A 26,718-nucleotide genomic window follows, 5' to 3' on the forward strand; every position below is an offset into this window, starting at 1 on the left:
TGCTTGTTGGAATTTTATTTTGCATTGTTGTTCCTAATTATTCGTGAAGTTTTTTTAGCAAAGTGCTTTCTGAGTCTGCTAAACAAAACAGAAAAGGAAAGCTCCCTGGGTAGTAGATCCTTTCTAAACATTTTAAAAACCTCATGCAAGAGATTTCAGAAGAGCCTCATGGATCTCGTAGAGTAACATAATGCAGGTAGGGTGAGGCACATATTTCTGTGGACAGGGCAATTCCCTGTCCCCATTGCCTCTCAGGGCCTGAATATGAAAAATCAGTGATCCACTTGTTTCAGTATTGGTCTGATTCAGACTCCTGTGACTCCAGAGTTACTTTCATGTCCCAAAAGTCTCATCCCTCCTGGAAACTGAGATTATATTTGGATACAATGTTGAAGAATCTCAACTGGAACAATCTTTAAAAGGGTTGCTTACTTAACCTTATGTCCCTCCCTATGATGATGTTATTGATTGTAATATTTTGGCACAAGAAATGCAGTTTGCCACTGAGAGGAAAGTGGTATTTTAATATTTTGTGAGATAGCAGTGGGTTCTGTGAAATAATATGACCTATAACATTATATGGCTAATTAGATATCTTTTTTAAAGCTAATTGCATGTGCTTATGGTGTATAAACATAGAAATAAATGCATGTAGTTCAGCATTAATATTTTTTTATACTACAGAAGGTTAGGCTAGGCTACTGCAGAATAAGTTTGGAGATGACAGGCCCATATGCTGCTGCTTCTGGGTTGTTTTAGACCAGATCCTTCAGCTGTCTCTCACCAAAGTATGGGAGTCCCTGCAATCGTGGAATATGATGTTCTTGTGATGCCTCAAGTTTTAGCTATTACATTTTTCAGATTCTGCTTTAGTGTGTACTTCTGAGCTTCATATTAGGGCACAGTAAGCTCTCTTCACAGAGTAGGTAGACAAAACAATTCTTTCTCTAGCTGAGGACCAAGGACAAATGATCCAAATTTCAGGCTGGAGTGAAGAGAGAAAACAAGAAGGATGGGACTTCATAAGCTAAAGCTATAATGGGACAATTAACTCCAATATGCTAATAGACCATAATTTACAAAAGTGTGAGACTCCATGACAAGTCATCCGTTTTTGTGATGACTTTGGGTTCATCTTGGGTGTAGCCCTGGCTGGGCTCTTGTGCTGCCCAAGGTGTATCCATTGAGGTATTCTAATAAATACCTGCTTTATTCTTTAGCTCCATCTAGTCTCTGTTCTAGGTCAGCCTTCACAAGGCATCACTTGGACTCGGAGGCACGTGGGCTCCAGAGCTGACAGGAAGATGAGTGTGGGATGTCCATTGTGTGCAGCTTGCAGCAGTGGCTCTGGCCAGAAGGGAGTGAGTGCCTCATAGCACAGGGCTGTCAGGAGTGCTGCAACGTGTGGGAATGGCAGCAAACAGCAGTACTTAACACTGCTTTAAAGTCCAGTCTTTTAAAGACAGTGTTGGTCTTGAGCAAAGGAATGTGTAGCAGCATTATGAGTGCTGTAAGTGCAAGACTTCTCTGGTGCTTGTGGTGGATGGACCATGCTGAATGTCAGTCTGGCTTTTGCTTTGCAGTTACCATGTGTTGTAGGGTGCTGGGTCATCTCTGCTGGGTACACTTGAATGCAGGAGCTCAGGTGTGATGTGATGAGGTATGTGGATCCCAGACATGGACTGTCAGTTTATGTAGGAATTGAAAATACAGGGATTTTTTCACTGCAGGAATGCAATTTATAGTAAGCGTGTACATTAAGGAGTAGTGGCAGCAGTGTGTTTTCCTTCTGATCTTATAATCCTTCAGATTTCTGTTATTATTCTGATTACCTTTAGGCAAGACATCCTCTTGCCCCTCTCCACTCACATTGCATTTCTCAATAGGACACTGCAAGAGGGGCTTAGCCCAGGGTATTGAATTCCCTGTTATGCCATTGCTGCATGGTGTACTCTGAACTCATTCCTGTAAGGTGCTGAGCTTTCTGGGCCTAACCCAGTAAAGCACTTAATGACATATTTAACATTAGGCATATATAAGTATTTCCATCATCTTCGTGCCCATGCATTTAAAGTAGAGCATGTACTTGAGTACTTCACTGGATTGGAACCAAATTGCTCTGCATCCTCTTGGAACTCACTGTAGGTGTGTAATCTCTTTAGCTTCGCTTTGCCTCTTAGGCCAAAGTCCTCATTTGCATTAAGTTTTAATGCTGGATTAGTCTCTCATTGAAAACTAGTAATTTTTAAGATCCTTGCTTAGCAACTTTATCAAAAAGTATGTGGCTGCTACAAATTCTGTGCAATTTCTCCACATGAGATGTAGGTAGGTCCGTTTTTGTTTTGTGCAGTAGTGTACACTAAGAAGTTTGTCCTACTTGGATGTGCTTATTCGGGACATTGGCACTACTTGATTCCCAGAGACAGGATTTCTATCTAGCAAAAGGCAAGTGGTGTTTTAGTTGAAACTACTCTAAAAACATTTTGCAATTTTATATTCAGCTCTTTTTCCTTTGATCCACATGTCTCTCAGTTTTGAATATATCTACTTACATGCACTATCAGGGTGTATGTGTTACTGGACTCTTTAGCATATCCTACATATACATAAGTGCATCTTCTTCACAATTTCCTTAGTTAATAAATGTGGATGTGCCATATCTCATTCTCAATTTCTTTTCAGAAACCTGAGTACTTACAAACACAGGAGGAATGCTGGAATTTGTTACAAACTTGCTGTGGGAGTTAGTGAACTTTAAGAAAGGCTTTTCTTCTGTTGTTCTGTGACAGAACAGGACCTACAAGGATCTCAGGTCTCTCGCAGACAAGCCAGCATGTTGCGAGTCACAGCTTAGTAGATGAGTAGGAAAAGTGTTCCAATTGGAGAACATCAGCAAGAGAGAGATGTAGAGTGTTACCTAACCATGATAATGACAAATACAGAAATTGGTTTTGCCATTTAAAAAGTTGCCTGAGAAGGAAAGGACTCAGGAAGATTCAAGGATTCACAATTTTTCAGGTAGAAAATGCAAAAAAAAAAAAAAATTGTTAGGCGTCTATCTGTGAGAAAGAGAATTGCTGTAGTTTATATTAAGGTGTTTATTATGTGAAAAAGCTAAGTAGTTGTGATAGTTACTAAAAAATAAGCTATCTTGGTTGGATTTTCATCAGTCATTTAATACAAGTAAAGAGTTGTAGCAGTCTTTTCTTTGCGCTTTTTCATTTTTCAGTGGTTGATACATATGAGGGTTGATACAATCCTAGCTTGTGTAAGCTCTACCAAAATGAGATTTTGAAGTCAACAGAGTCACATCAGTTTAATTACTGCTTTTAATTTGCAGGAACAACATTTGAATTTGTGTGGTAACTCATTCCAGAGTGATCCATGGTCTTTTATTCAAGGAAAGAATTACCGACTTCTAAATATAATTTTGTAACAAAATTGATCTTGTAATTAATTTTGTAGTAGTGAAGTCAATCTCCTGAGTATTACAGACTGCTAGTGTTACATCTGATGTTTGATGGGTTTCTAGAGTTAGCCTTTCTGAAGTGAATGTTTCTGTCTCATGACAATGAGTTTTCAGTTCATCCCTGTTGAGTGTGGGAAGTAAAGCCACCGAAGACTTGTCAACTCTCACGCTCCAGGGATGGGGACTGCACAACCTCTCTGGACAACCTGTTCTGCTTGATTGCCCTCATAGTGGTGCTTTGTCATCTCCTGCTCGCTAGAAACTTGCAGTGTTTCAGTTTGTGTCATTATCTCTTGTTACCTTACATACACTTTGTTTAAGAGCCTGGCTTTGTTTCTTTGGTCCCTCTGAAATTGACTCTTCTGTAAGCTGAACCCGCCCAGTTTTGGAAAAGGCCTGTAAGATCATCCACGACAAAAGCATGTCCCTAAGCACCACATCTACAAGTCTTATAAATACTTCAGATTTGTCAGGCATGATTTATTCTTGGTAAATTTATGCTGCCTTTTCTCAGTCACTTTGTTCGTTTCTTGTGTCCAGAAATGGTTTCAAAGAGGAGTTTCTCTGTAATTCTCCCAGGAAAAAAGTAAGACCTACTAATGTGTAGTTCCCTGAAAAAAATCTTGGGTTTTTTGAATATTGGTGCAGTATTTCTTTTTATTCAGTTGGAGACTTTACCTGATCTCCACACCTTTTGAAATAGGAGAAAATAACCTTTCAGCTTCATCAGACAGTCTCTCAGCATCTTCCTACAGATCCCATCTGTCTTCCCTAGAACTTGTAAAATCTGAGGTTTCTTAAGAGATCTCTGGCTTAATCCTCACAGTACTTGTAGTTTCTCTCCTCCTTGAATTCTATTTGTACAAAGGACCACAAGATGTTGCTGGTGAAGTCCAGAGGCATGTCTGCATCCATTGTCGGTAAATCTCCTGAGCTATTCAGCATCTGGTGTGCATTTTCATTGTTCTTTCTTTTATTGCTCATGGAAGAGCAGAAAAAGAAGAGTGGAAGCTCTTCTTGTTGTCCACACCATATCTTGCCAGTTCCAAAACCAGGTGAGCTGGGCTTTTCCTAGCACCATTCCTGCATGTCCAGAGACTTCCTCCTTAGTCCTGCTTCCTCCTCCTTTACGCTGTTGTTCTGCAGTGCAGCTCAGTCACGACTTCCCTGTTTAGCTAGAGGCCATCTCGTGCTATGTCTGCTTGTTTTCCTGAGTTTTGTGCTTGACAGAGATTGTCCTGAAAGACCTGCTAGCTTACTTGAGCTCTATTTCCCTTCAAAGCTGACTCTCAGGGGATCCCACTGACCATTTCCCTGAACACACTGAAGCCTCTGCTCGGATTATCACATCTTCATTCAGTTCTTCCTTGTTTTTGAGTAGCAGATCCAGAAGAGCATCTCTTTTGACTGACCCCACAGGTTAACATAGCCTGGAGTCCCATCTTATTCACTTTGCCCCCAGAGCTTTGCACTCCTGATCTGCACTAGGCCATGGCTTTGGTGTCCATGTGGATGTGCAACAATGGGTAGTGGTCCAAGGAATGGAAAATTACCATAGTCTTTCTGCAATGAGTAGGGTCCCCTAAAAAAAGCCCCAACCTGTTGTAACAGCATGACTGTTTAGCAAGTGTGTGCCTTCATCCCTCACAGTCACCCACCACTTCCTTTTGCTCTCTGCTAACACACTGTTCAAGCTCAGTTGGTTTCAAAGCCTTCCTTAATGGAGCTTGTTCTCTCTCACTGGTTAATAGGACACTTTACCACTTCTGTGAACTTAGATCTGAGGGCAGAGAAGGACTGGTTTTGCTGATGCAAGAAGTCACTAGTTTCTAACTTCCCCATCTCAGGAGTCTCCATCAGCATCTCACTCAACCATAGCCTCTGACTGTTCTTCCTGCCTTGCTTCATGAGCCTCAGGATTTGCCTCGGCATGGTCTCACTGAAGACTCTGATTTTCTGGTCATCCTTGATATTTGCAGGCTGCTCACCTGGACAGGCTTGTCCACTGAACACTGCTGGGCAATGCACAAATCAAAAAACTTCCTGGGAATAACATTTTGGAACAGTTCATGTTCTTATTCCTTAGCCCTAATAAAGGCTTGCTGCATGCCCCAATATTTGTTACCCTCTGATATAGTAAAAATTGATGGAGGTGGTTAAAGGATGCTGAAGTTAAGAAAGAAAATAAAGTTCAAAAAGTTCTTTTCCCCCTAGGAAAAGCATCTATTGTTTCAGTGTTGACTATTGATATACACTACTTAAAAATCTTGTGTCCTTTTGTATAGCTGCATCTGTTCTTTCACTGGGATGCTCAAACACTTTATTTTTACTTTTTGGACAGCTGCATAAGATGAATGCTGTGTGAGCTAAAAATGCTGCCCTTTCCTCTGAGGCATGCAATGTAAAATAATCAGGAGGAAATCAAGACAGAAAGTAGAAGTGTGAATATGGTTGCTGCAGCTGGAGTCATATGGAAATACATCTGAAAATGAAGTGCCAAACAGAAAATTAGTATAAATACCTTCCATGCCAAAAACCAAACAACTATAGACTTAGAGGGACTATAGAATGCAGCAGAGGATGAAACTGAAGAATTAAGAAAAGGGAGTTCTTAGACAGTGGTATTATTTTTTCTTTTCCTTTTCTTGTTTTCATATGTGCCTGAAAACGTTTTAGGATAGACAAACAGATGACCATGGACATGAACGACTCTTCAAGTGTAAAGGAAGTTTAGACTGTAAATGCATTTTTAAGAATGGGTTTAGCTGTGAAAGAAGCAGCTTGGGAAGGCCCTACAGTGCTGTAACCCCATTAGTCACAGTGGAAGAGGTAAAAGGGCTTGTTAAAACAATAAATGGATGTGGAAAAGTGGTGACAGAAGGGTGAAAGCAGCAGCTGCACCCTGGAGGAGATGGGCAAACTGAGGAATAGGTTTCAAAAGAGAGAAGGCAATTTTTATTGTGACTGTCCTCCCGTTCTTGTCCGTATTAGTTCAATGTCGCCTTGACCCTCCCTCCAGCAAGCAGAGGGAGGGGAGGAGACTTCCACACTTGTCAGTATTGGTTCTTCACTCAGATCAGGAGGATACACTGATATGACACTGGTTATTTTATTAGTATGTGGGTCAAAATAAAATCTGGCAGCAAAGCTTTTCAGAAACTGGGTGAGTACTCCTCTTTTCTGTGATCTTGTACAGAGTCTGCAAGGAACCTAGGGTAGTTTATCTCTCTGACACTATTACATGGTGCACTGTAGAAAAACTATTGCTAATTTTGGTGGAAATGAAAGTGTGGAAGCTCCATTTCCTCACTCCCTAACCTGAGTGAAGACTCATTGAGTGCACAAATCCTGGAGTTTTTGTTATATTCTGATCTATTATAAAGTGAGTTAACTTCTTCCTTAAAATGCTTGCAACCACACCCTGCCCCACTTCCCTGTCTAGCACAGACGTCCAGGGTACTGGATTCTCATGGCCAAGTGAGTTTTACCAGAGTTCTGTGCCACTGCATGACACTTCCCTGTGTCTTCTTCCTCCTGCATGAAAAAAGAAATAGTGACTTTAAATATAAAAGTTAATCAAGCCTTCTTTTATTCCAAGTGGCTCTTCTTGCAAGCTAATTAAAATAATTCAGATGAGTGAAGAACATTTTAATTGACTTAGGATTGCAGTTCAGAAAAAATAAAATATTTCTAGTGGAAATACTTTTGGGGATTAAGCCAGCATCATAGCATGCAGGAGAGTTGAATTCAGTTGTTACTGTGTTACGGATTTGCTTCATAACTTTGAGAAATGCTTTCACTTCTAAATGCCAGTTTTGATGGTCCATTCCACACTTTGTTTTGTGCATTGAAGTGAAATGGGCTCTTGCACTCAGAGGGTTCCTGTAGGTTTAGGAAACTGTCCTGGAGGCTGAAATTCTGGATTTGGTCAGCTAGCCTACAGGGCTTGTTCCCAAGGAGCTGTTCTTACCTGAGCTCTTGTCTCCTACCTCTGCATGCCTGCCACTCTTTGTGCCAGCTCTGGTGTTTGTGCAGCCTCATGTCCATGTGATGAGGAGCATGACTCAAATGAAGATGTAGGTAGGTAGATTTACAGAGCATTTTCTAGGCACACCATTGCCTTAATTAAGCTCACTGAAAAACATTATACAGGCAAAGTGAAGTAAAGCTTGGCTGGGGTTGGACCCACTTGGAGAGCAGGTGGGATCACGCCTTTGGCAATGTCTACCACAGAGATTGACTTGGAGCACTTCAAATCCGAGTTATTGCTTGCTAAGGGGACACAGGGGCTTCTAGGGACTCCCCCTGGTAGGTGGCCCTATTCTCACGCATGTAGATTTCCTTTCAACAGCCGATCATCTACAGTCAGAGTTTTTTGGTTTGGTTTTTCATTCCACAAGATACAGGGATTTCCTGCACGATGTTTTTTTCATGAGCTGCTTGCATGCGTTTGCCACTTAATTTCCTCCAGGTGGGATGGAGAATTGAGGGTAACATGTTGATTTTAAAGCTCACACAGCTACATTTATGTTCTCCATGACACAAACTTTATATTGCTTTATCTCATTTTTATGTTTATGTAATACACAAGTCTCTACTTCCTCTAGTGTCATGGAAGATGAAGGTTTGCATTTTTATACACACAGACACTGTTTGTTTGAAGTGTCTCCTTTCTCCAGAATATTTGCATGCCTTTGAAAGTGGTTGCTGAGTGTATCTAGCCTTCAGGTGATGGCAAAGCACGGCTTTATTGAGAAGAACTGGAAATTCAGAATAAACCCAGGACTTAATGTCCCAAAAAGGAGAAATCCTATTACAAAGTAACTTACTGCTGCTACACTGAGTCTGTATCCCACTGAAGTCAGTGATTTAACAGCAGCAGATATTATATTTGTTACAGATATGACCAGTTGTCACATATGAAAAACTAGTTTTGTGTGTAATTTCCAATAGTGTGTTGCTCTGAAGCTGTATCAGAATTGGAATGTTACTCAAAATGTTGTCTCAAGTTGGTTCTCTGAGAATCTTTCCAAGGATTCTTCTTTTCCTCATTGTTTTGGAGTATAGATGAAAGATTTTTTAATTTGTTTTTCTTCTATCTGATTCTCAGGAGGCACAATCAATCAAGAAATTACCTACCTTGATTCACTCTGGATTGGTAGCTGTTTATGGCACAGTTGTTTTGAATCATATAGTTCTCTTTTTGGGAACAGATGATGGACAGTTACTGAAGGTAAGCTGAGTGTGGCAGTTCTTCCCTTCTCCACCAGCTGCTGTTGTGTTCAAGTGGGTAAATATTTCCTTATTAATTCAGTAAGTTATAAACAAATATGATCCCCTGAATCTATGGTTTTTGTTTGTGAAATAACTGCTGTATGGTTATTTGGAGAGCAAGATAACTTTCAAATGCAATTAGGTAGTGTTGCTGTGTAATAGCCTGTCTCAGTATCCCGCTTCTTTCCCCAGGTGCCAATACCCTCTCCCTTCCCCTCCCATGCTCCCTGCTGAGTGCTGTCTTGTCTATCTTGGCATTCCAGCAAGGGCATGGAGTGATTGGCAGAGTTCAAAAGATGCCTCTCAGCCCTGGGGACATTGGGCCATCCAGGTGCCATTTGTCCCCTCAGACTCCCCCCCCCTTACCTGGTCGGTGGGGTCCCTACCCCTTCCCTCCCCTCTCCCCGGGGTTAAAGGACACGGCAACCACGCGGTTTGTGGTTCTGTGGGAGCTGTTGCTGCGTTCAGAGGCCTGTGTGCCAGGAATAAAGCTCTGGATCGAAACCCTCCAGCAGAACCCGACTCCTTTCCTTCACCTCACCTTAAAGCTTCTCCACCAGAGCCAAACCTGAGCTCCTGCATGCCTGGCCTTGTCCCAAGCACCAGCTGCAGCATCCAGCCAGGCAAAGGTGTCTCTGAGGTGAAACCACCACAGCTGCTGCCTGGTCAAGCAGCAGGCCCAGACGAGCCCAGGCACGTTCCATCTGGCTATATTGGTATTTAATTCCAATAAGGTAGCCCACTAAAATTCAAGTAAACATTTCATCAAAACTCTAGTGCCCACAGTATTAATTTACAGACTGTGGAGTTCTCAGTTATTCTGCCTTGTTTTGATTTTTTTTAATCCTTGCTTTGATTTTTCCAGTAGAAATATTGTTAGATTTTGGAAGGGTGTTTGTTTGTTTGTTTGCCTGTGTGATGTGAAAAGCTGTCCATTAGAGAGAAGAGTCAAGATTCATTTTGCCTTAGCTTCTGCATAGTTGGCCTACACCAACTTAAATCCATTGCTTGAAAGTGGAAGCCGTCTTACCTTATCAAACATTTCAACCATCCAGTCAAATGTCTTTTGTGCTTTAATTTTTTCTGAGTTTTGTGAAAATGTGCATTTCCTGCCTACACTGCGAAGGATGACTCTCATTCTTTGTGTTTATTAAGCATTTGGGGAGGAATATAGTAGAAACATTGAAAAGCTTTGTCCATTTGATTTCATTTTGCTTTTGATAATGAAAGATGAAATTGAAGTCTTCCACGTCTCCTTAACACAGTGGAGACAGTGAACACATTTCCCTTTTTTAGTCATGAAAAACCAAAGTTGGTGTGCTTATTGACTTACAAAATAAAGTTTCTGGAGTCTCTGGTTCCCTTGAATTCTGTGCAAAGTGTGGTAGAAAATAGTAAAGTTGAGCAAGGTAAGAAAAAGAAATATTATCACAGGTGTATACTTAGAGAAGCCACACAGAAATTTGTGTAAATTCCTTTTTACTTTATGGGTGTCTGAATGTTAGTTTGTTTTCTGAATGCTAATACTTCCTTCTCCATTGATAGGAGTAAATGGTTGTTATTTTGGGATATAGGCATTTCTTCTACATTCAGTTTCCAAATCAGTCAGTAACAGGCTTGGTGGAAGGCATGTTTCATATGCTTAATCAGTGCCAAATTCAGTGCTAAATGTGTCTGGCATGGATTTTGTTGAAATTCTGTTCTTGTGGTCTTTTCCTTCATCCTTCTCCAGTGCGAGAACTAGTGCAGTAAGTGAATTGAATAATGACACAATAATTCATCTCAGAAGCTTTGATGTAACTGGAATTAGGCTTTTGTTTAAGATATTGACTGATCAATAAAAGAACATGGGAATAATTCAATTACACATGTTTTAGGCTATTCTTAATGAGGAGATGAAATCTAATTGCCCAGAGGTTTTATATGAAATTGAGGAAGAAACTTCCATTTTCCCCAAACTACGACTTGATCCAGTGAATAATAACTACATCTATCTGTCCTCTGCCAATAAGGTAAGTACAGCATTTAATAAAATAATAAATTCATATAAACCACTGCTTTAAGGATTTCTACCGCTTTAGAAGTGAAGCATCAGTTTGTGTCAGAGTTAGACTTTTAATATGTAAACTGCAGTTACCAACTTTCCATCTAATATCTGCTTATGTTGCCTATGTTTGGACTGCACTCCTGCAGAGCTTGGAAGAGCTTCTGCTGTCATGGTGCTGCCCAGTGTTGCTATGATGCAGCAATACCCTTAATTCCGTGGTGATTTTATGCCATTCTGCCAAGAGAGTGTTTGTTTCTGTTTTTCCTGGAGGCAGGAAAATGCAGATCATGCAGAGCCAAGCTTAGAGATAGCAAATAACTTGTACACTCTTTGGAGACAAAACAATCCCAATGTTGGTAGGTCAGGGTTTGCCAGTCAATTAAGGATTTTCTAAAGTGAAGAAATCTCTTCATTTGAGAGATGGCTTTGAAGCCTCAGTTCTGATGAAATCAGTGATAATGCTGTAATCAGTGATAAAATTCCCATTGTCTTCAGTTAGGCATAGACTTGAGAAGAACAAAAGAAAAGGGCAAAGAGAAGTGAGCAATGTGTGCGTAGTGAGGCCAGGGAGTTCAGCAGAGGCTGAGAGCTGCTGCACGTGAGCAGACGTGTTGGAGCTGCACGTGGAGCAGTGAGCAGCTCCCAGGAGCCAGTACAGTTGTTGCAGCCCATCTTGCAGCAGGGCTACTGAGCAGCAATCAGAAAATCCCTTTGTCTGGCCAGCAGTGGGAAAGATGGCACTGGAAGCTTAAGGGCTCGCTGTCCATCTTAGCTGAACAGGATTTCACCCAGCACTTAATTACCGTCACTTGAAACAAGATCACTTTTCTGGCAGTGAGCATGGTGTTTTAGCCTGCTGTTATAGAGCAGGGGTAAGGAGAACCCCTGGCTGATATAAAACATCTATCACAAATATAGAAAGAATCAAAGTCTCAGTCAAAAGGATACATAGATATTCAAAGTAAGACTTGAATTTTCCTTAGCTTTGATAGAAGACCAAGTTGTTATAGAGGAACAACAGCTTTTAGGAATAAAAACTTCTCCGATTTTTTTTTCTCTGATTATTTTCTCTTGGAGTGAAGTAAGGCTTCTACATTGCCTTCTTTAACTTGGTAGTAATCTAAGATTATGACTGGATTCTGAATTGATTATCTCACACACTTTTCGAGATAAATTGAATTTTATAATATGTGGATGGAAAAAACAGTAAATATAATTTTGCAGGAAACAGTGTATCCTTGTTTCTGTTGACAAAATACAGGAATTTCTCATTCTTGCAAATTTGTAAAAATATTGTTTGAATTAGTTTTTCTTACTAAGATCATTAATTCACATTGTTATTAATCACATTATTTGTATCTGTATTCAGTATTTGTAATCCGCTTTCTCTTTTTCTTTTTCCTTTCCTTTTCTGAAAATGGCTGGCTAGGATATTCAAGCTGAATGTACAAGTATAGATACATACAATATAGCCACAATTATCTACATTTACTTACTGAAATGGCATTTTCATGCATGCTAAGCAGTTGCATGCGTTTGTTCTAGTGTGCACATGCAGTAACCTGACATGGTGATGCAAACACAGATGCATTTTGTTATGCGCATGCATTTTTGGATGCACCTTCATCAATCATTTAAATATCTCCATTCGGAGGAGAGGAAAATGGTGTTCTGCTAAGCAGAGCATTATTTGTAAAATATACCTCCTTTCTCTTATTATCTATACTTCACTATGCTGATCAGTCTTTCTTGCATTAATCTGCCCATGCTGGCCTTTGAGTAGTAGAACCAAATTCTTATTGTCAGAGGTGTTTCATTATCTGATGGCAAAATACAGTGTGTGCAAAATAGGCTGCATATTTCTATCCAAAGGTCTTCTGGCAGAGGGGAATCCATAAGGAGACTTCCCCAGAGGGATTGTGCTTGGTTGCTGTCAGATTTTTAATGGTAACCTTCAAGTTTCCTGTTTATGGAGGCTGTATTAATTCAATGTGTTATTGCATCTTTGGTTTCAGGTGAGAAGAATACCAGTTGCAAATTGCAGTAGATTTGCTTCTGAGCAAGAATGCTTATCTGCAAAGGACCCCTACTGTGGGTGGTGTTCTTTCAATCAAAGGTATCTTTTAGTATTTTAGACTGTCATATAAAAGTAGAGCATTACTAGTCAGTGTACATTTTGACTGACTCGGGGCTATTCAACATCAAAATTGTATCTACTGATTTTTTGTGCAATCAGTCATAGCCATAAATGTGAGACACTTTCTTGTCGTGCAAAAGGGAACTTGTGAAAGGCTTTGTAACCTCAGATTTTTGAGATCTATCCATAAAATATATGTTGGGCTAAGAATAATAAGAGGAGATATTTTGATATATTTGTAATAATAAGAAGATATATATCTGCTTTTAGAAGAGATATTTTTGTTTTTCAGATTGAGAGAGAAAATTGTATACTTGTGCTTGAAACATCTTAATAGCTGGGAGCATTTTGTATGTGAGAAAAAGAAGAGTGCTTAGTTGTCTTCTATATTAGGAGTTCATTTTTTTGGAACCACTGACTTTGGTTTAGGCTAAAGGAGAATTTCTTTCTAAGTACTTTGTTCCCACATTTGAATCATTAATTTTGACACTAAATTTGAAGCAAATTTGAAATCTATTTTACATCTGGGGCCTGGACTGGAGAAATTCCTGGGTTGTCAGGCCTAGTCTTAGCAATTGCAAGCAACTACATCATGTAAAACTAAAAACTTGCAAAGGACCATCCTAAATTTAAATTGGCTTTTTGTCCTTCCTGCCCTGGTTGTGCAGCTTCCTGGCAGTCTCATTTTTTGCTGACAAAAATATGTCTGCTCATTTTCGTCATGTGTATGTTTATGGACAGGTTATAGTTATTTGTTCTGGTGTTCACATCACCTTTGCCTAAATAAGTTCCTCCCCTGCTCTCTCACACTCACCTCTTCAATGTTTTTGTGCAAGCAGTCTCTCTCTCTCCCTTTTCATTTTGATGTGCTGAAACATTGAACTTCATTAAGGTCCTCTCACTTGACACACTCCTTTCTTACCTCCACTCCAGTAATCCTTCCAAGAAATTCATGCATCCTTTTAAGATAAGGATGGCTAGGACTCTCAAAGTGTTCCAGAAGAGATTTCAGCTGTGCCTTGCTTAATGTTGTTTAATCAATCTGTCCAGGATGCACCTTAGTGTGTTCTGGGATCACAAACGTCTTATTCATGACAGCATCACATTGATGGGCCACAATCATCCATGATCAGATAATGCCCCCAGGTCCTTCTCTTTCTTTGTTGTCTTTCCAACTGATGAGTTTCCAGTCTATAACACATATGGGTTGTGAGATTTTTATTGCTGTAGGTACATGTTCTTGTACTTTATGCTTTGAAATGTCATTCCATTTCAAGGTTATCCAAATTTTCTGTGTGATATTCTTATCTTCCTTTGCATGTTAATGTTCCCAACTCTGTATCATCAGCAGATGTCAACAGTGTAAACCTTCTTTTATGCCAATTTGCCAGTGATTAAAGTCTTAAATTAAAGTGCCTATAAGGTGAATTTTTGAGGAATTCCACTAGTAGCCTCTTCTAGAAGGTTAATACTGCTCATTTTGGTTTGTTACCCAATTGGTGTTACCATGATTTTGCTGAAGATCTGCTACTTTGTGTTTGCAAAGGTAGTTACTGGAAGAGAGCAGGTATTTGTTCTGTAATACGTTTTCTTCAAACTCTGTTTTGCTCCCTTGATAGAAGCTGTGTATGTTACAGTGCTGAGCTTTTCAGGCTTTTAATTGCCTTATAAAGAGATTGTGAATAACTCTTATTACTCAGTAAATCCCCTGCTTATGAGGGGAATCACGAAAAGTTTCTATTTGATTGAAACAGAAATAATTTACTCTTTTGGAGAAAAAATTAATTACTATCATACGAGTCTTGTTCAACACCCACATAATTTTTTACTGTTAAGTACTTAATGTCATTAAATATTTGGCTTTGTGAAGAGACACCTCTGGGTGAAACTTTGGGAAAAGAGGAAGAAATCTTTAGCCAATATTTTAGTCCAAGTCCATATGTGTCCACTAAAGCAATGTAGTCCATAATAATGATGTTTTCTACTTTTACAGGGAAATAAATTTTCTGTAAAACAACATACACACTCCAGTTTTGTGTAAAATTTATTAGGAATGCTCGTTTTTCATTTTAAGGACAGTGTGAATTAAAATCCAGTCCTTTAATGAAAAAATGTGTGCATCTCATTGCAAGTGAAAACAAAATGAAACAAAATGTTTCCACTGTTCCTATTTCTACTCTTTCTTCCATAGGGACATATATTAATTCTCCTTTTCACTTGCCATCATTCAAACCCGTTAGTCACAGTATTGTGTGATTTCTCCTAATGTTTCTGGATTTTTTGTAGATTAATCAGATTGGCCTGAATTATGCTGAAATACAATTCAAATACAAGATATTGATGTTTTACATGCGTTTTCCACATGGAAACATGACCAGAGTTACTTTTGCATGTAGTCAATATGTGGGACATCAGTAGACTTCATTCAGGGATTGGTACATTCAAGAAAGAAGGAAGCCTCAACTTTCTCTGAAAGCATGTTCTCATTCCATGGGGAAATCAGTATGCTTTGGCAGGACAGAGGATCTGTAGTTAACAAAGATTAGTGAAGCAGAGACTTAAGTAAGTACAAATTAACCAGTATGCATACATATTGTGTTATCACAGTGGAATAAGAGGAACTCAGTTCCAATTGTGTAAAGAAATCTTTAGTATTATAAAGGACTAGTTTGCTGTGGAATATTAAAAAAAAATTTTGACTCTGCTTTTCTCTGTACACATATCTAGGCACGTCTGAAATCTGATCCAAAGGTTTCATACCTTATACCTTCATACTTGTACAAGGTGCAGTTCACCTTTCCAAGAAAGCCAGACTTAGTTGCCTGAGTCTGTATGTTAATTTTCAGACTCCTGTGGTTCACAAATAGTATTTATCTGCTATATTCATTCACTTGCAAGTAATATAATTTTTTTTTAAAAATAGGGGTACTACAGAATAATTTCATCTTTAGGTGAGTGTAATTATTTTGCTCTTAGCCTTTGCAGGGCAATTTTGAGAATTTATGCTGAGGGGCATCAGATGTGACTGATTCCTATGAAAATGACTGTTCTCCACAGCACACTGTTAGAGTGTTAAAGGTCAGCTCTTAAAGCAACAAAAGATGCATTTTTCCCTCACATAAAGACAAGCATGACCCTGGGTCCTGGGAGGCATTACTGGTTTTGCTATTAAACTCAGATTCTTCATTGCCAATTGTTCACTGCTTATGTTCCTCAGGCAGTCTTAAGAAAGCAAGTAGCTTCTTCCTGGGACAGTTGTAAATATTCAGTTTGATAAACAGTTTTTAAATATTTCAATATTAGCATCACTGAAATGCATACACTTATTTAGTGCCAAATACTAGGAGTGTGTTGCCTTGAATCTTTACCATTATAATCCTCACCCTGTCAGAAACTGTAGAATGTCTTTCTTTTGTCTTTCCTCGTTGCCAGTGTGAATTACCTGCCTGTATGTTTCTGAGAATGTGGTTTATGCACATCTGTTGATGACAGATTCTGTCTTCTGTGGCTCTAAAACTGTAGTGCTAATGAGCCTTTGTGATCTCAGTGGGGTGAAGAGAGATATAAATGAGACTGAAATTCACCCTAGCTCAGACAGTTTGAAATACGTCAGGCATATATAGTCCCAATTTATTACAATATCATTATGATCTCAATGTATTTAGATGCAAAACCTCACCAGGTTCTTGTCCAGCAGGAGCTCAGTTTCCTGAGTTAGACCACAAAGGAAGTGACCTTGTGCTTAACTGCATTCCAATTGCCAACATCTTGATCTGCAGAGAAGATGACTTTATGGTTCCTAAGATTTGTGGGGCTATTTTGGGCATTTCAGAATGTGGTGGATATTTTTGTTGAATATGTTGTTCATTTTGGAGGGAAAGCACATTGTTTGTGAAATATGTTTTTACAGTGAGCTCCTAATGAAAAAGGCCCATACTTTGCAAGTCTGAACTAATTTCCAGTTTGTAGCCAAGGAATGTTTTATGCCAGGTAGATATCACTGTTCATAGGATTCAAGCTGTATATATGCTTCTACATTTGGTAGAAAAATAGAACTAAAACTATTAAATGTTACATTTATTTATAAATATTCAATCTTAGTATTAAAATATTAAGATATATTCAGTTAGCACTTACTTGTCTTTAATTGCTAACTGTATGAAATTACTTGGAGTTAATCTATGAATTGTTCATTAGCTGTTGACAGTAGACAGCATTTTAAGGATTCACCTTTTAAACTTGATTGTCCATCTAATTTGTATGCCTAAGTTGTCTTTTTCTTATAACATGTTTTTAATATATGTATTATATATATGTAGTCTTTGTAGTACTCATGTATCCCAGTGTTTCCTCATTCTTTCCTCATTTTTTGTTGCACAGTGTATTTTCTATGATTTGGCATCTCTAACATTTGTATTTACTTTGAGCTATCCTAATTCTGAAATGTATTTTGTACTTGAAGACAGAGAAATCTATTTTGAACCTTTTCAAATCTGGTGTTTTTATCCCAGTGCACTGACAAAAAAGGGAAGGATTACCATTCAAATCAGTGGGTGACAAAGGAGATTAGGGAAGAGGATGCATCTCATCAACTATGCATGTCATAGTTTAGCTTTACATTTGAGCTTCACTCCTGTCCCTTCTTATACCCTCTGGAGAGAGCAAGCAGCTTCTACAGTGTGGTTCATTTCATTTTGGTATGGATGTCTAGCAGGGTAGGTGAATTGTACCCTAAAGAACGCATTTCTCCCCACAGAGTGTGGAGGGGGCTGGGGGGCAGCGAGGGGAGCAGATCTAGAGCTGTACAATGGAACAGTCAAGTTGGCAACAATGAATTCCATCCCGGGCTACCAGTTCCGCTGTTACTGGCCAAGCATCTCATGTTTGCTTGAGTCCCATTGACTCAATGAAAACCCTCGAGCATATATCAATGCAGTGTAATTAATTTTGATAAGCAGAAGATTTTACTGATTGTTTTCCTGAAGCTTTTTGCAGTTATAGCCATATTTCTGTAAAAAAATCAATAGTGTTCCTGTAAAAAATCAATAACTTTAAATAAGTTGAAGTACAGTGTCTGAAGTCAAAGGCACAATAAGGAGGCTAGTATAATTTTATGTATACTTTTAGGTGCACATTAAAAGAAAATTGTACACATTCAAACAGCATAAATGGTTGGTATAACATTTCACATGCACCTGATAAAGATCTGAAAATCCTGCTAAGTTTCCCTGCCAAATATCAGGTATGTACACCCAGTTTTATGTGTGTTTGTTTATTGTGACTTAAAATATGTAATTTTGTTGCTTATTGCAGCTTGTCTTCTTTTGTCACCATGTTCCATACATTAGTTCCTCTTACCCCAACAATTGGCAAATATCTTGGAAATCTCAGTAAGCTCAATGGTTCTCCTCCTCTCCTATGAAACGTATCTTTAAGCTACACTTCATGATGCTGAGTCAAAATTTCAAATATTTACTATGCTAACATTGCTTGGAAATGTTTCCAATTGTATCACTGTATCAGCTATTTTAATATTTCCAGTAACTGTATATCAAGTGCAGTATGGAAGTTCTGAGCTTTGTAACAAGTTAGAAAACATTCACTGGGACACATATGCTAACAGAAATTCTTAAGTGCTCAATGTTAGTCTTTACTCTGTATCTGTTCTCAGCACATGCAGCCTTGAATATTTGATTATCAACTATTGTGACTGGCCACCTAATCTGCACGCTATTGTTTCTGATTTCCTGATTGAATACACTAATGTAATCATATTTGTAAAGCACTCGCAGCCAGAAACAAAGGATAACTCATTACAATATAAGTTCTGTTTCATAATTAAGTGCTCTTTGGTTATGGATACAAACGATCTCTCTCTGTGAAGATTCTTAAATATTTTTTAAAGAAATATAACAGCATATAACACAGCAATATTCTAGTTTTAAACTCCAAAATTATTTAAGATTGTTTGCTAACATACCATACAGATCCATTTTATTTCTGAAAGTAAGCAGTGCTGTTACTTTCAGAACTCTTTCTGTATTGCTTCTTCAGCTGGAAGAGTCACTCTCCTTTGAGACCTTACCTAGTGAATTGTTTGCTTTCACCACAAAAATTTTCGTTTTGTGCATTTCATAGTTCATCGTTCTCTGTAGAGACAAGGTGATGACTTAGCAAATATAACAAAAAGCCCATTGTGTTTTTATTGTTTTATAGGTTGTTGTGACTGCAAATGTAAGCAAAATCCTTACTTTCTGTATGATAAAAATTGTAACAAGCGTTGAAATATTTTATGAAAACGTAGTGCTGAAAAATTCATCCTGTTTCTGCAATCTAACCACTCCAATGATAACTGACAACGGTATGTTCTACTATTAAATGTATTTAATGCTTTTTCACTGTCCTTTAATACTGGGGACTACTGTATAAATACAGGCCTAATGAGTGTGAAAGTATGTAATGCTTTTTATTAAATGTCACTGAAGCAAAATAATTCATATTTTGTGGAGTGATGTGAGTACAATCACAGTGTTCTTGGTGATTAAAGTTTTGTTAATATAGAGTACTCTGTGGAAGTAAATAGCAGACATTACCGTGTCTGGAAGCAGCTTCTTCAGTTGACCCTGTGGCAGTGCGGTGCCTTAGCATTAGAATATTTATTTACATGGTGCCATTAATAACTGTCTAAGGAAACTTAAGATAACTGCAATGACAATCAAGCTGGCTGGAGCAATGGAAGCAGTGTTGGTCTAGTGCTTTGCCTTGACAAATTAACCCATCTTAACTCTTCTCTAATCTGCAAACTGAATTTGTTTTTGCAAGAAACTGTACTGGCATAAATAAGAGGAGAATCTAATTATGAATATCTGTACAATAAATAATCTTAACATTTAATTAACTGTTTCAACCTGCCTTAGACACTGTGAGAAAGTGATTGTACAATGTGGAAGATTAGCAGAAAAATAGATGGTTCAGGGGCAATTTGGTGGGTACATCCTTTTGACTTGATTTCATTCATCCTTCTGAATTATTGGTTGAATCGCATTGCAGTAATTCTGACACTGCTTTGTTCACCAGTGGTTCTCAGAGTTAGATACCTGAGCAATTTGTATTGGATGTGTGATGCTTGTGATCTGGTTTGTGTATCTAATGCAGCTACAAGTTTTAGAATGAGGTGGTAAATTACTGAATGTCTAGACCTTTGAGCTGTTCTTTAGGCTTTGATCTCAAGGATCAGATAAAAATCCTTCACAGTGGAGTCTTATTTGACTAATGGTAGGGCAACGTCCCCCTTGCATTTCTTCAAGAGTCTGTATAGAAGTACAAAGCTTTTTTAACAGAGATTGGCCTTATAACTTCTTAAAGTTGCTTATGTTAGAATGCAAGAGTTTTAATATAAACTAAGGAACACATAGCAAACACAAGGATTCCCACATGTTTTTAAGTGACTTGAAGAAGAAACAGAAAACAGACACATACTTGCCTTTATCTCTCCCTCAGTAATATAGCCCAAAGGACATGGAATATTGTGCATGAATCTGATTCTCTTATAAAAACCTCGGTGCAGGAAGAGGAATGAAATTTACCAGATACTTTCAAGGACCTGTTGTTTTGAAGAGCTCAGTGCTACAAAGAGCTCTCTCTCTCTCAGGGACCCTTGCCCCTGAAGAAGGTTCTTTGGAATATCTGGATCTGAGTAGGCTGCATGGGAAAAACTCCTCCAGCGTCACAGAAGTGTTGTGTCAAGTTCCTGTCCAACGTTGGGAATTGAGAAGAAAAGACTGTCACTAGAAAGTGACAGCTGGAGTGATATCCATGAGTATTTTAATCCATTAAGCCTTCTTTAGTAAACACTATTAGTGGATTTTTAAGAGGGAAATGTCCTTTATTGGCCCAGTCCCAAAAGCCATGTTGTCTTGTAATTTTGGAGTATATAGTTTGGTTCTCTGTCTTCACAGACTAAAGCTTTCTGTTAATTCCATTAGCAGGTTTTCAGAGAACAGTTGTTATGGAAGCCAGCTCACCTTGCCTGTGCTTTGTGCCAAAAATGAGCCCTTTGGCAGTGTTAACCAGAAGGCTGTGAGGTTAGCTTGTGCCTGCCAGTATTTACTGCTACTCACGTGCTCCTGTGAGCTGAGATCTCTTAGTGGATAATTCAAGTGTGAAGTAACATTGTTTATTTGTGGTATCTCCTGTAAAGTGACCTCAGTTTCGCAAGAGGATGCACTTGCAAAACACCTTTAGGTATCATTTCCTGGAAAAAACATTTTGAAAATGCCTGCTACTCAGTGCAGTCTAATGCATTTTAAAAGGTCAGTGCAGACCATACAGACAATAATAGGTTCCATTAATTTCAGCACAGACAGAATCAGGAAAGCATATTTGACAGTGTTGTTTTTAAAGTATTTATACAAGTTTAAAAGTAAATACAAGCTCTGCCAGTAGGAGATAAATTCCTTACTTTTACTTACTACTTCTAGTGAAATGCTAGGAGTATTTTACTCTTTCTGTAGCTCATGGCCTGAGACCTTTCTCATATATTGATTTAGGTGAGTGATTTAGGCAATTGTGTATCAACCCGCCAGACTTTTGCTGATAACTAGATTTCTGGAGATGCAAACAGGTGCTTGATGAAGGATTTCAAAATGTCTGTCTGTACTCATCCACATCTTTAAGCATAAAAATGCTGTTAAAGTCAGAGTCTGCTATCCATTTAGGAAGGAGTTTGAACATGAGTGGTCCCAAGGGCTGTTTCTAACAAGCAGTTCAGACGAGTTTGCAGTGAGCACCCAAGTGCCATGCTGCCATGTGGAGGGAGGAGATAACTACATGAGCAACACAGATGTAGCCAAAGCTGGCTTTCATCTGAACAAGACAGCCTGTCATAAGGGCTGAGTTTTCTCTGTCTTTGCAAGATAGGTATACTTAAAATCCATGTAACTTTTCTGGATTGAAAAGCCAGCTACTTTCTAGCATAGAGAAGTCAGAAGAGTCTGCAAACATGGGTTTCATTTGATCCCAGGCAGCCATTCATTTCACAGACTACACATCTGCAGGCACACAGATGAAAGAGACCATGGTTTAAGTGGTATATATCCAATTCTACTGTTGGATGTGGTATTCTGCTCATAAGGGAAGATACTCTTTCATACCACAGCTGCCAGTGAATTGTTGGTATAGTAATTGCTAGCTGAAATAATGGCAAATTGACTCATGCAATCATAAAAGATTTAAATAGGATGAAAATTGCTACTGCATAGATTACAAAAGGAGACTCTGAAACCAAGTCTGTGAGACAGAAAGAGAGAGAAGTATGGTATGGTGGGGTCTCTTGCATTAGAACAGTCTGCTGTGTTAGAAGACAAGTTCAGAGTCTGGTTATACCACAGTATATATCACTCTGTGCTTTTTGAGAGATGATTTTATATCCCTGTTTCACAGTAGCATTTCCTTATCTATATCCTGACAATAACATTACTTTTATTTGTCATGGAATGGTGGTATGAAACTTAATTAATACATGTGTATAAAGCATTGGCATAACTCAGCTGAAGAGTTCTATGGAAGGACAAAATCTGGTTATTTTTATCATTCAGAAGCAGGAGTGAATGTATGAGAGAAGGTGCATACCAAGTATAGAACAGCTACTTTGAGTTTTCAACTCAAATTATTTTTGAACTGTTATTTCTTCTAATATCCGTCATATACCTAACATGTGCATTTTTCCAGATTGTCTAGTTCTTGAAGCATCACTGTCCTCAAGCTCTTGGAATATCACACAAACATTTCAGTTGAAAAAGTAAGAGCCTGATTCTTGTTAAAGTTCATTGCGGGGTTGTTGTGTGTGGGGGGGGGGAAGCGACTAAAGTCATTCATCATTATTTTTTCTTTTTTTTTTTTTCTGTATTTACCAAGGAACTACATGGCACTAAAGATAGTCAGATCTGTTTTCTTGGCCCACTTCCTCCTCCTCCTCTTTTTTTTTTTTTTTCCCTTAAAAAGCTATTTCTTCTGATGACTCCCTTATTTAATGGGACCTAACTGTAGGAGAGTCATTACAATGACTGAATTTATGACAAGTGCCTGAAGAGATAATAAAGGATGTCACAATAAGATTAAAATTCTTTTTGTCCTTGCATGAAAGGTGGGCCCCTGGTACTCAGTGTAAGGCCTAGATTAGAGAAGTCAAGAGATTCTTTAAAATCACTTTGTGAAGCTGTTTTAAATTAGACCCAGATGCAATTTAAATATGCTCTATAGGTAACATGAATATAATTAAACTAGAAAGTAACATGTAATCTGCTAATAGGAATAATGAATACCTATTCTTCTATACACATTATTTTTCAGGCTCTCTGTTGAGAGCTGGCAGAGGAAGCATTCATGCCCAGTACGTGGCCTAACACTTTATGATAGGTGGTTGTTAATATTTAGAAAGATCTGGCTAACATATGCTGTAGGTAGCTACAGTGTTCCCATTCAGAATGCTCCTCCCCTATGCAAAAGGGCTCGTTCATGGGATGAGATAAAACTTGCTTTTTGGGAAGTGGCCCATCACTTCCCTGTCCCTGGAGGAACATGGGGAAGGAGCTGTCTTTCTCTAAATCAGAGCATTTCTCAGCGTGTTTGGAGAGGGACTGTGCTGCTCTTGGCTCTCTTCCATATTGATGGAAGCATTGCAAAGCAAAATAGACTAACTAGTCTCAGAACAAGAATATTTTTTGGTAGATGAAAGCTATAACAAACTGGCAATACTTTCTAGCACTACACATGGAACAGAGGTTCAGACAAGCTGAAAAAAAATCAGTGATGGTTTTCTGCCCTTTTATGGTTAAAAAGTACTACCTGGCCACTCAATGTACTGGAGTAAATCACAGTAAAATGTAACCCAAAGTGTTTCCTCTGCTTCCTGCCTTTTTTGAAATTAATGACTCTCAGCATCTCAATACAGATTGTATTTCATACTAAATTTCTTCTCAGAATACGTACAGCAGAACAATGGGCTTGGAGGGTAAACGGACTTTTATTCATCTCATTACATGTTTGCTTCGTTGTTCCCTTGGGTTTATGCTCTTTTCTGTCACTTGAAATTTGACATTCATGACTGAATCTAGATTGAGTTCCTGTATCTTACAAAAGCTCTGTTTCTGTGTTACCAGCTGCTCACGGTGTATACACAAGGGTGAGTGTGCCAGCTGTGAATGGATACGTGTCTCTCCTGTCACCACCTGCCAGGTGAAGTTTGTTGGGCAAAACTGGAATCCCCTGTGATGCCTTTTCCTTGTATTTTTTTATCTGAGCAGCAATCTGTCTCTTTTCTATCCTGACATGGTGAAATGCTTATTTTTTTCCAGGATGATTGCAGTGCAGCTGCTTCCAAGGGGATCACTGCTGTGCAGAAAACAGAGGTCAGTTAGCATTTTAAGATCAGCATTATTAAGGCTCTCTGGATTGGGGGAGAAATCTATTTAAAATCAGAGGACTTTGCAGAAAAAATAGGGAAATGGATGAGGAGGAAGTCATTTGCAAAGGAAGATAATGTAGAATTTGGATTGATGCTATTTCTTCTTAGTGCTCTATTGGTGTTAAAAGGTACCAGCAAAAATTTGTGTTTCAGATGCAAGCATTGAGACAGTGAACACTGCAATTGTCATGTGCCTACCTCTAGATGCAGTGTTTACAACATTGCTTTAAATGCCAAAGTCCCTGTATGCTGTATTTAGTCACTCCACAGGAGCCAGCATGCTGAGGGCTGGAACATGTGAGCTGACCAACAACAACAACAACAACAAAAAAAAGCAGAACATTTCAGACTTAATATCTTACCTAGACTTAAAAGCATGTTTGAGTTCTGCTGTCACAGACAACTCTGGGAAACTAGGCTTCAGAGTCTCAAACCTCTTCCTCATTTTATGCAGCCAGATCACAGCTTCCCCTGAAACATAGCTGCCAGGGGAGCAGAAGGAAGGGGAGGATGTGCCACCCAGTTTCTGCATAACAGAGAAGTGGCTAGAGGATGAGTCCAGGAACTGAAATCCATGGGTGTTAGTAAATCTCTAGTTCACACTTTGAGAAAGATTTTCCTTGTTTCCAGGCTGTAGACAAAACTGGAGATGGATCCACACAAGCTGGATCACTGGGAAGGAAGAAGTGTCACTAGTGCTGCCAAGTACCTGCTGAATCTGGTTACTAAATTCTCTACAGAATTCATATAGATTGTATGTGTGCATACAGTCTAAATGATTTGTCTCATAGGCCAGCCCTTTAACCTTCTGATCATAGGTCAGCCCTTTAACCACAAGGTTATCCCTTCATTCTTTATGGAACCAAAATCTTTTTATTTTCTCTCCAAACTGTGTGATCTTTTTATCAGTGGTTGCTTATGACAGGTGTTAGGAAAGAAATGAGTAGTGGAGAGAAAACTGACTGATGAGTAAGTACGTAGAGATTTGCTGCCTACACTTTTTGGTTTCTGCTTTTCTGTGAGTGATGCACAGTTGTTATAAATAGTGACTTATCTCTAAGTGTTTCATTAGAACTACCCAGACTTTTACCTCTAAGACAGGGATTACCTGTTAAATTCAGCTGCTCAGCTGATGTTTCTTAAACAAAATCGCAAAATACATCTTGTTTTTCACAGAGACATGTGGGATTGTAATACTTGTGCTTCTGAGCATTAATATTCTGGATTTGATCTGCATTTAAAGCATTATGGCTGGTGAAACAGAGGAAATTCTTCTTTGCTCTGCTTCCAAGTGCATTAATTTGACATTGGTAAATAGTTGGAATTGCCTGGGAGATGGCTTTCTTCCACATGCCTTATCTTGGAAAGACAGTGATGGACAAGGCAGTGAAAGCACCAGAGGCAGTGCAAAGGCAGATGTTTATTTAGAAGTGATTGATCCATTCAGAGAGCTTGAAATTGCATTTGAAATCCTGTTCTCCTTTGACTGCATGTGCTTTAAGGAGAACATACTGGAGAGTGGAGAAAGAGGATTTGTGTTTTCCCACAGCCCCAGCTGAGCATTTAGATTAATATACTTTTTTTCAGTGCCAGCCCCAGCCCTCCTCCTGACTCCAGCTGCTGGTTTCCATGCATGCACCTTCCCCCTCCCCTGCCAGAGCAGCAGCTGGAGTGGTTGGATTGAGTACCCTTGGCTAGGGAGCTGCTTTGGCTGGAAATAAGTGTTATCTTTCAGCAGGTTGTTGTTTGTCTGGAGCAGTTCCCCGTCCAGCTCTTCGGGGCTGTGTGTCAGCAATGCAGGAGGGCTGTGCCAGGGAGGGGCTCCCGGGGTGGCAGACCCTGCCCAGCCTGGGCTGCTGCCAGGTACTCTGTGACACCTGCAGCCATGCTCAGCTCCCCTCTGAGGACATGGCTGTTCACACAGCCCCAGGGAAGTGTTGAGCTGTCCAGGGGAGGGGGGAGGAGGCTGCAGCTCAGAAATATGGAACTCTATTGAAGCTGACAGGGCTGTGCTGATTTACATTACCTGAGGACCTGGTGCATGCTGTCTGTATGTCTCTTTGCATGTTTACACTTTAATCACATGCCTCACAACTAGTGATTTTTATAAATATCCTTCTGCCTCTCTGCTGTGGCCCCTGTTGCCCCTGCCATGTAGCAGCTGGAAGGTCAGGGGCTGTCAGGCGCTGGGGAAATGAGCACTGCAGAGCCCAGGGAGGGCACTGTCTCCTTCCTGTTTTCAGTGAGGAAATCGTTGGGTTCCTTTGCTGCTGAGGCAAGTGTTGCAGATTGTGACAGTCAGGCTGGGTGGGAGGTGGACTCTTGAG

General features: G+C 39.3%; 1 protein-coding gene across 1 annotated transcript in view; it reads left to right on the plus strand.

The window, feature by feature from the left end:
* The window catches only part of PLXNC1 (plexin C1), a 71,126-nt gene that overhangs the window by 2,459 nt on the left and 41,949 nt on the right, over nt 1-26,718 (plus strand). The window contains exons 2-9 of the mRNA XM_064702061.1: nt 8,580-8,702; nt 10,621-10,755; nt 12,806-12,906; nt 18,055-18,169; nt 19,144-19,288; nt 22,657-22,726; nt 24,087-24,162; nt 24,282-24,335. Coding sequence (XP_064558131.1) covers nt 8,580-8,702; nt 10,621-10,755; nt 12,806-12,906; nt 18,055-18,169; nt 19,144-19,288; nt 22,657-22,726; nt 24,087-24,162; nt 24,282-24,335 — 819 coding nt within the window. The remainder of the gene's footprint in view (nt 1-8,579; nt 8,703-10,620; nt 10,756-12,805; nt 12,907-18,054; nt 18,170-19,143; nt 19,289-22,656; nt 22,727-24,086; nt 24,163-24,281; nt 24,336-26,718) is intronic.

This window comes from Zonotrichia leucophrys, chromosome 1A, assembly GCF_028769735.1.
Source record: "Zonotrichia leucophrys gambelii isolate GWCS_2022_RI chromosome 1A, RI_Zleu_2.0, whole genome shotgun sequence".
NCBI classification, from domain to species: domain Eukaryota; kingdom Metazoa; phylum Chordata; class Aves; order Passeriformes; family Passerellidae; genus Zonotrichia; species Zonotrichia leucophrys.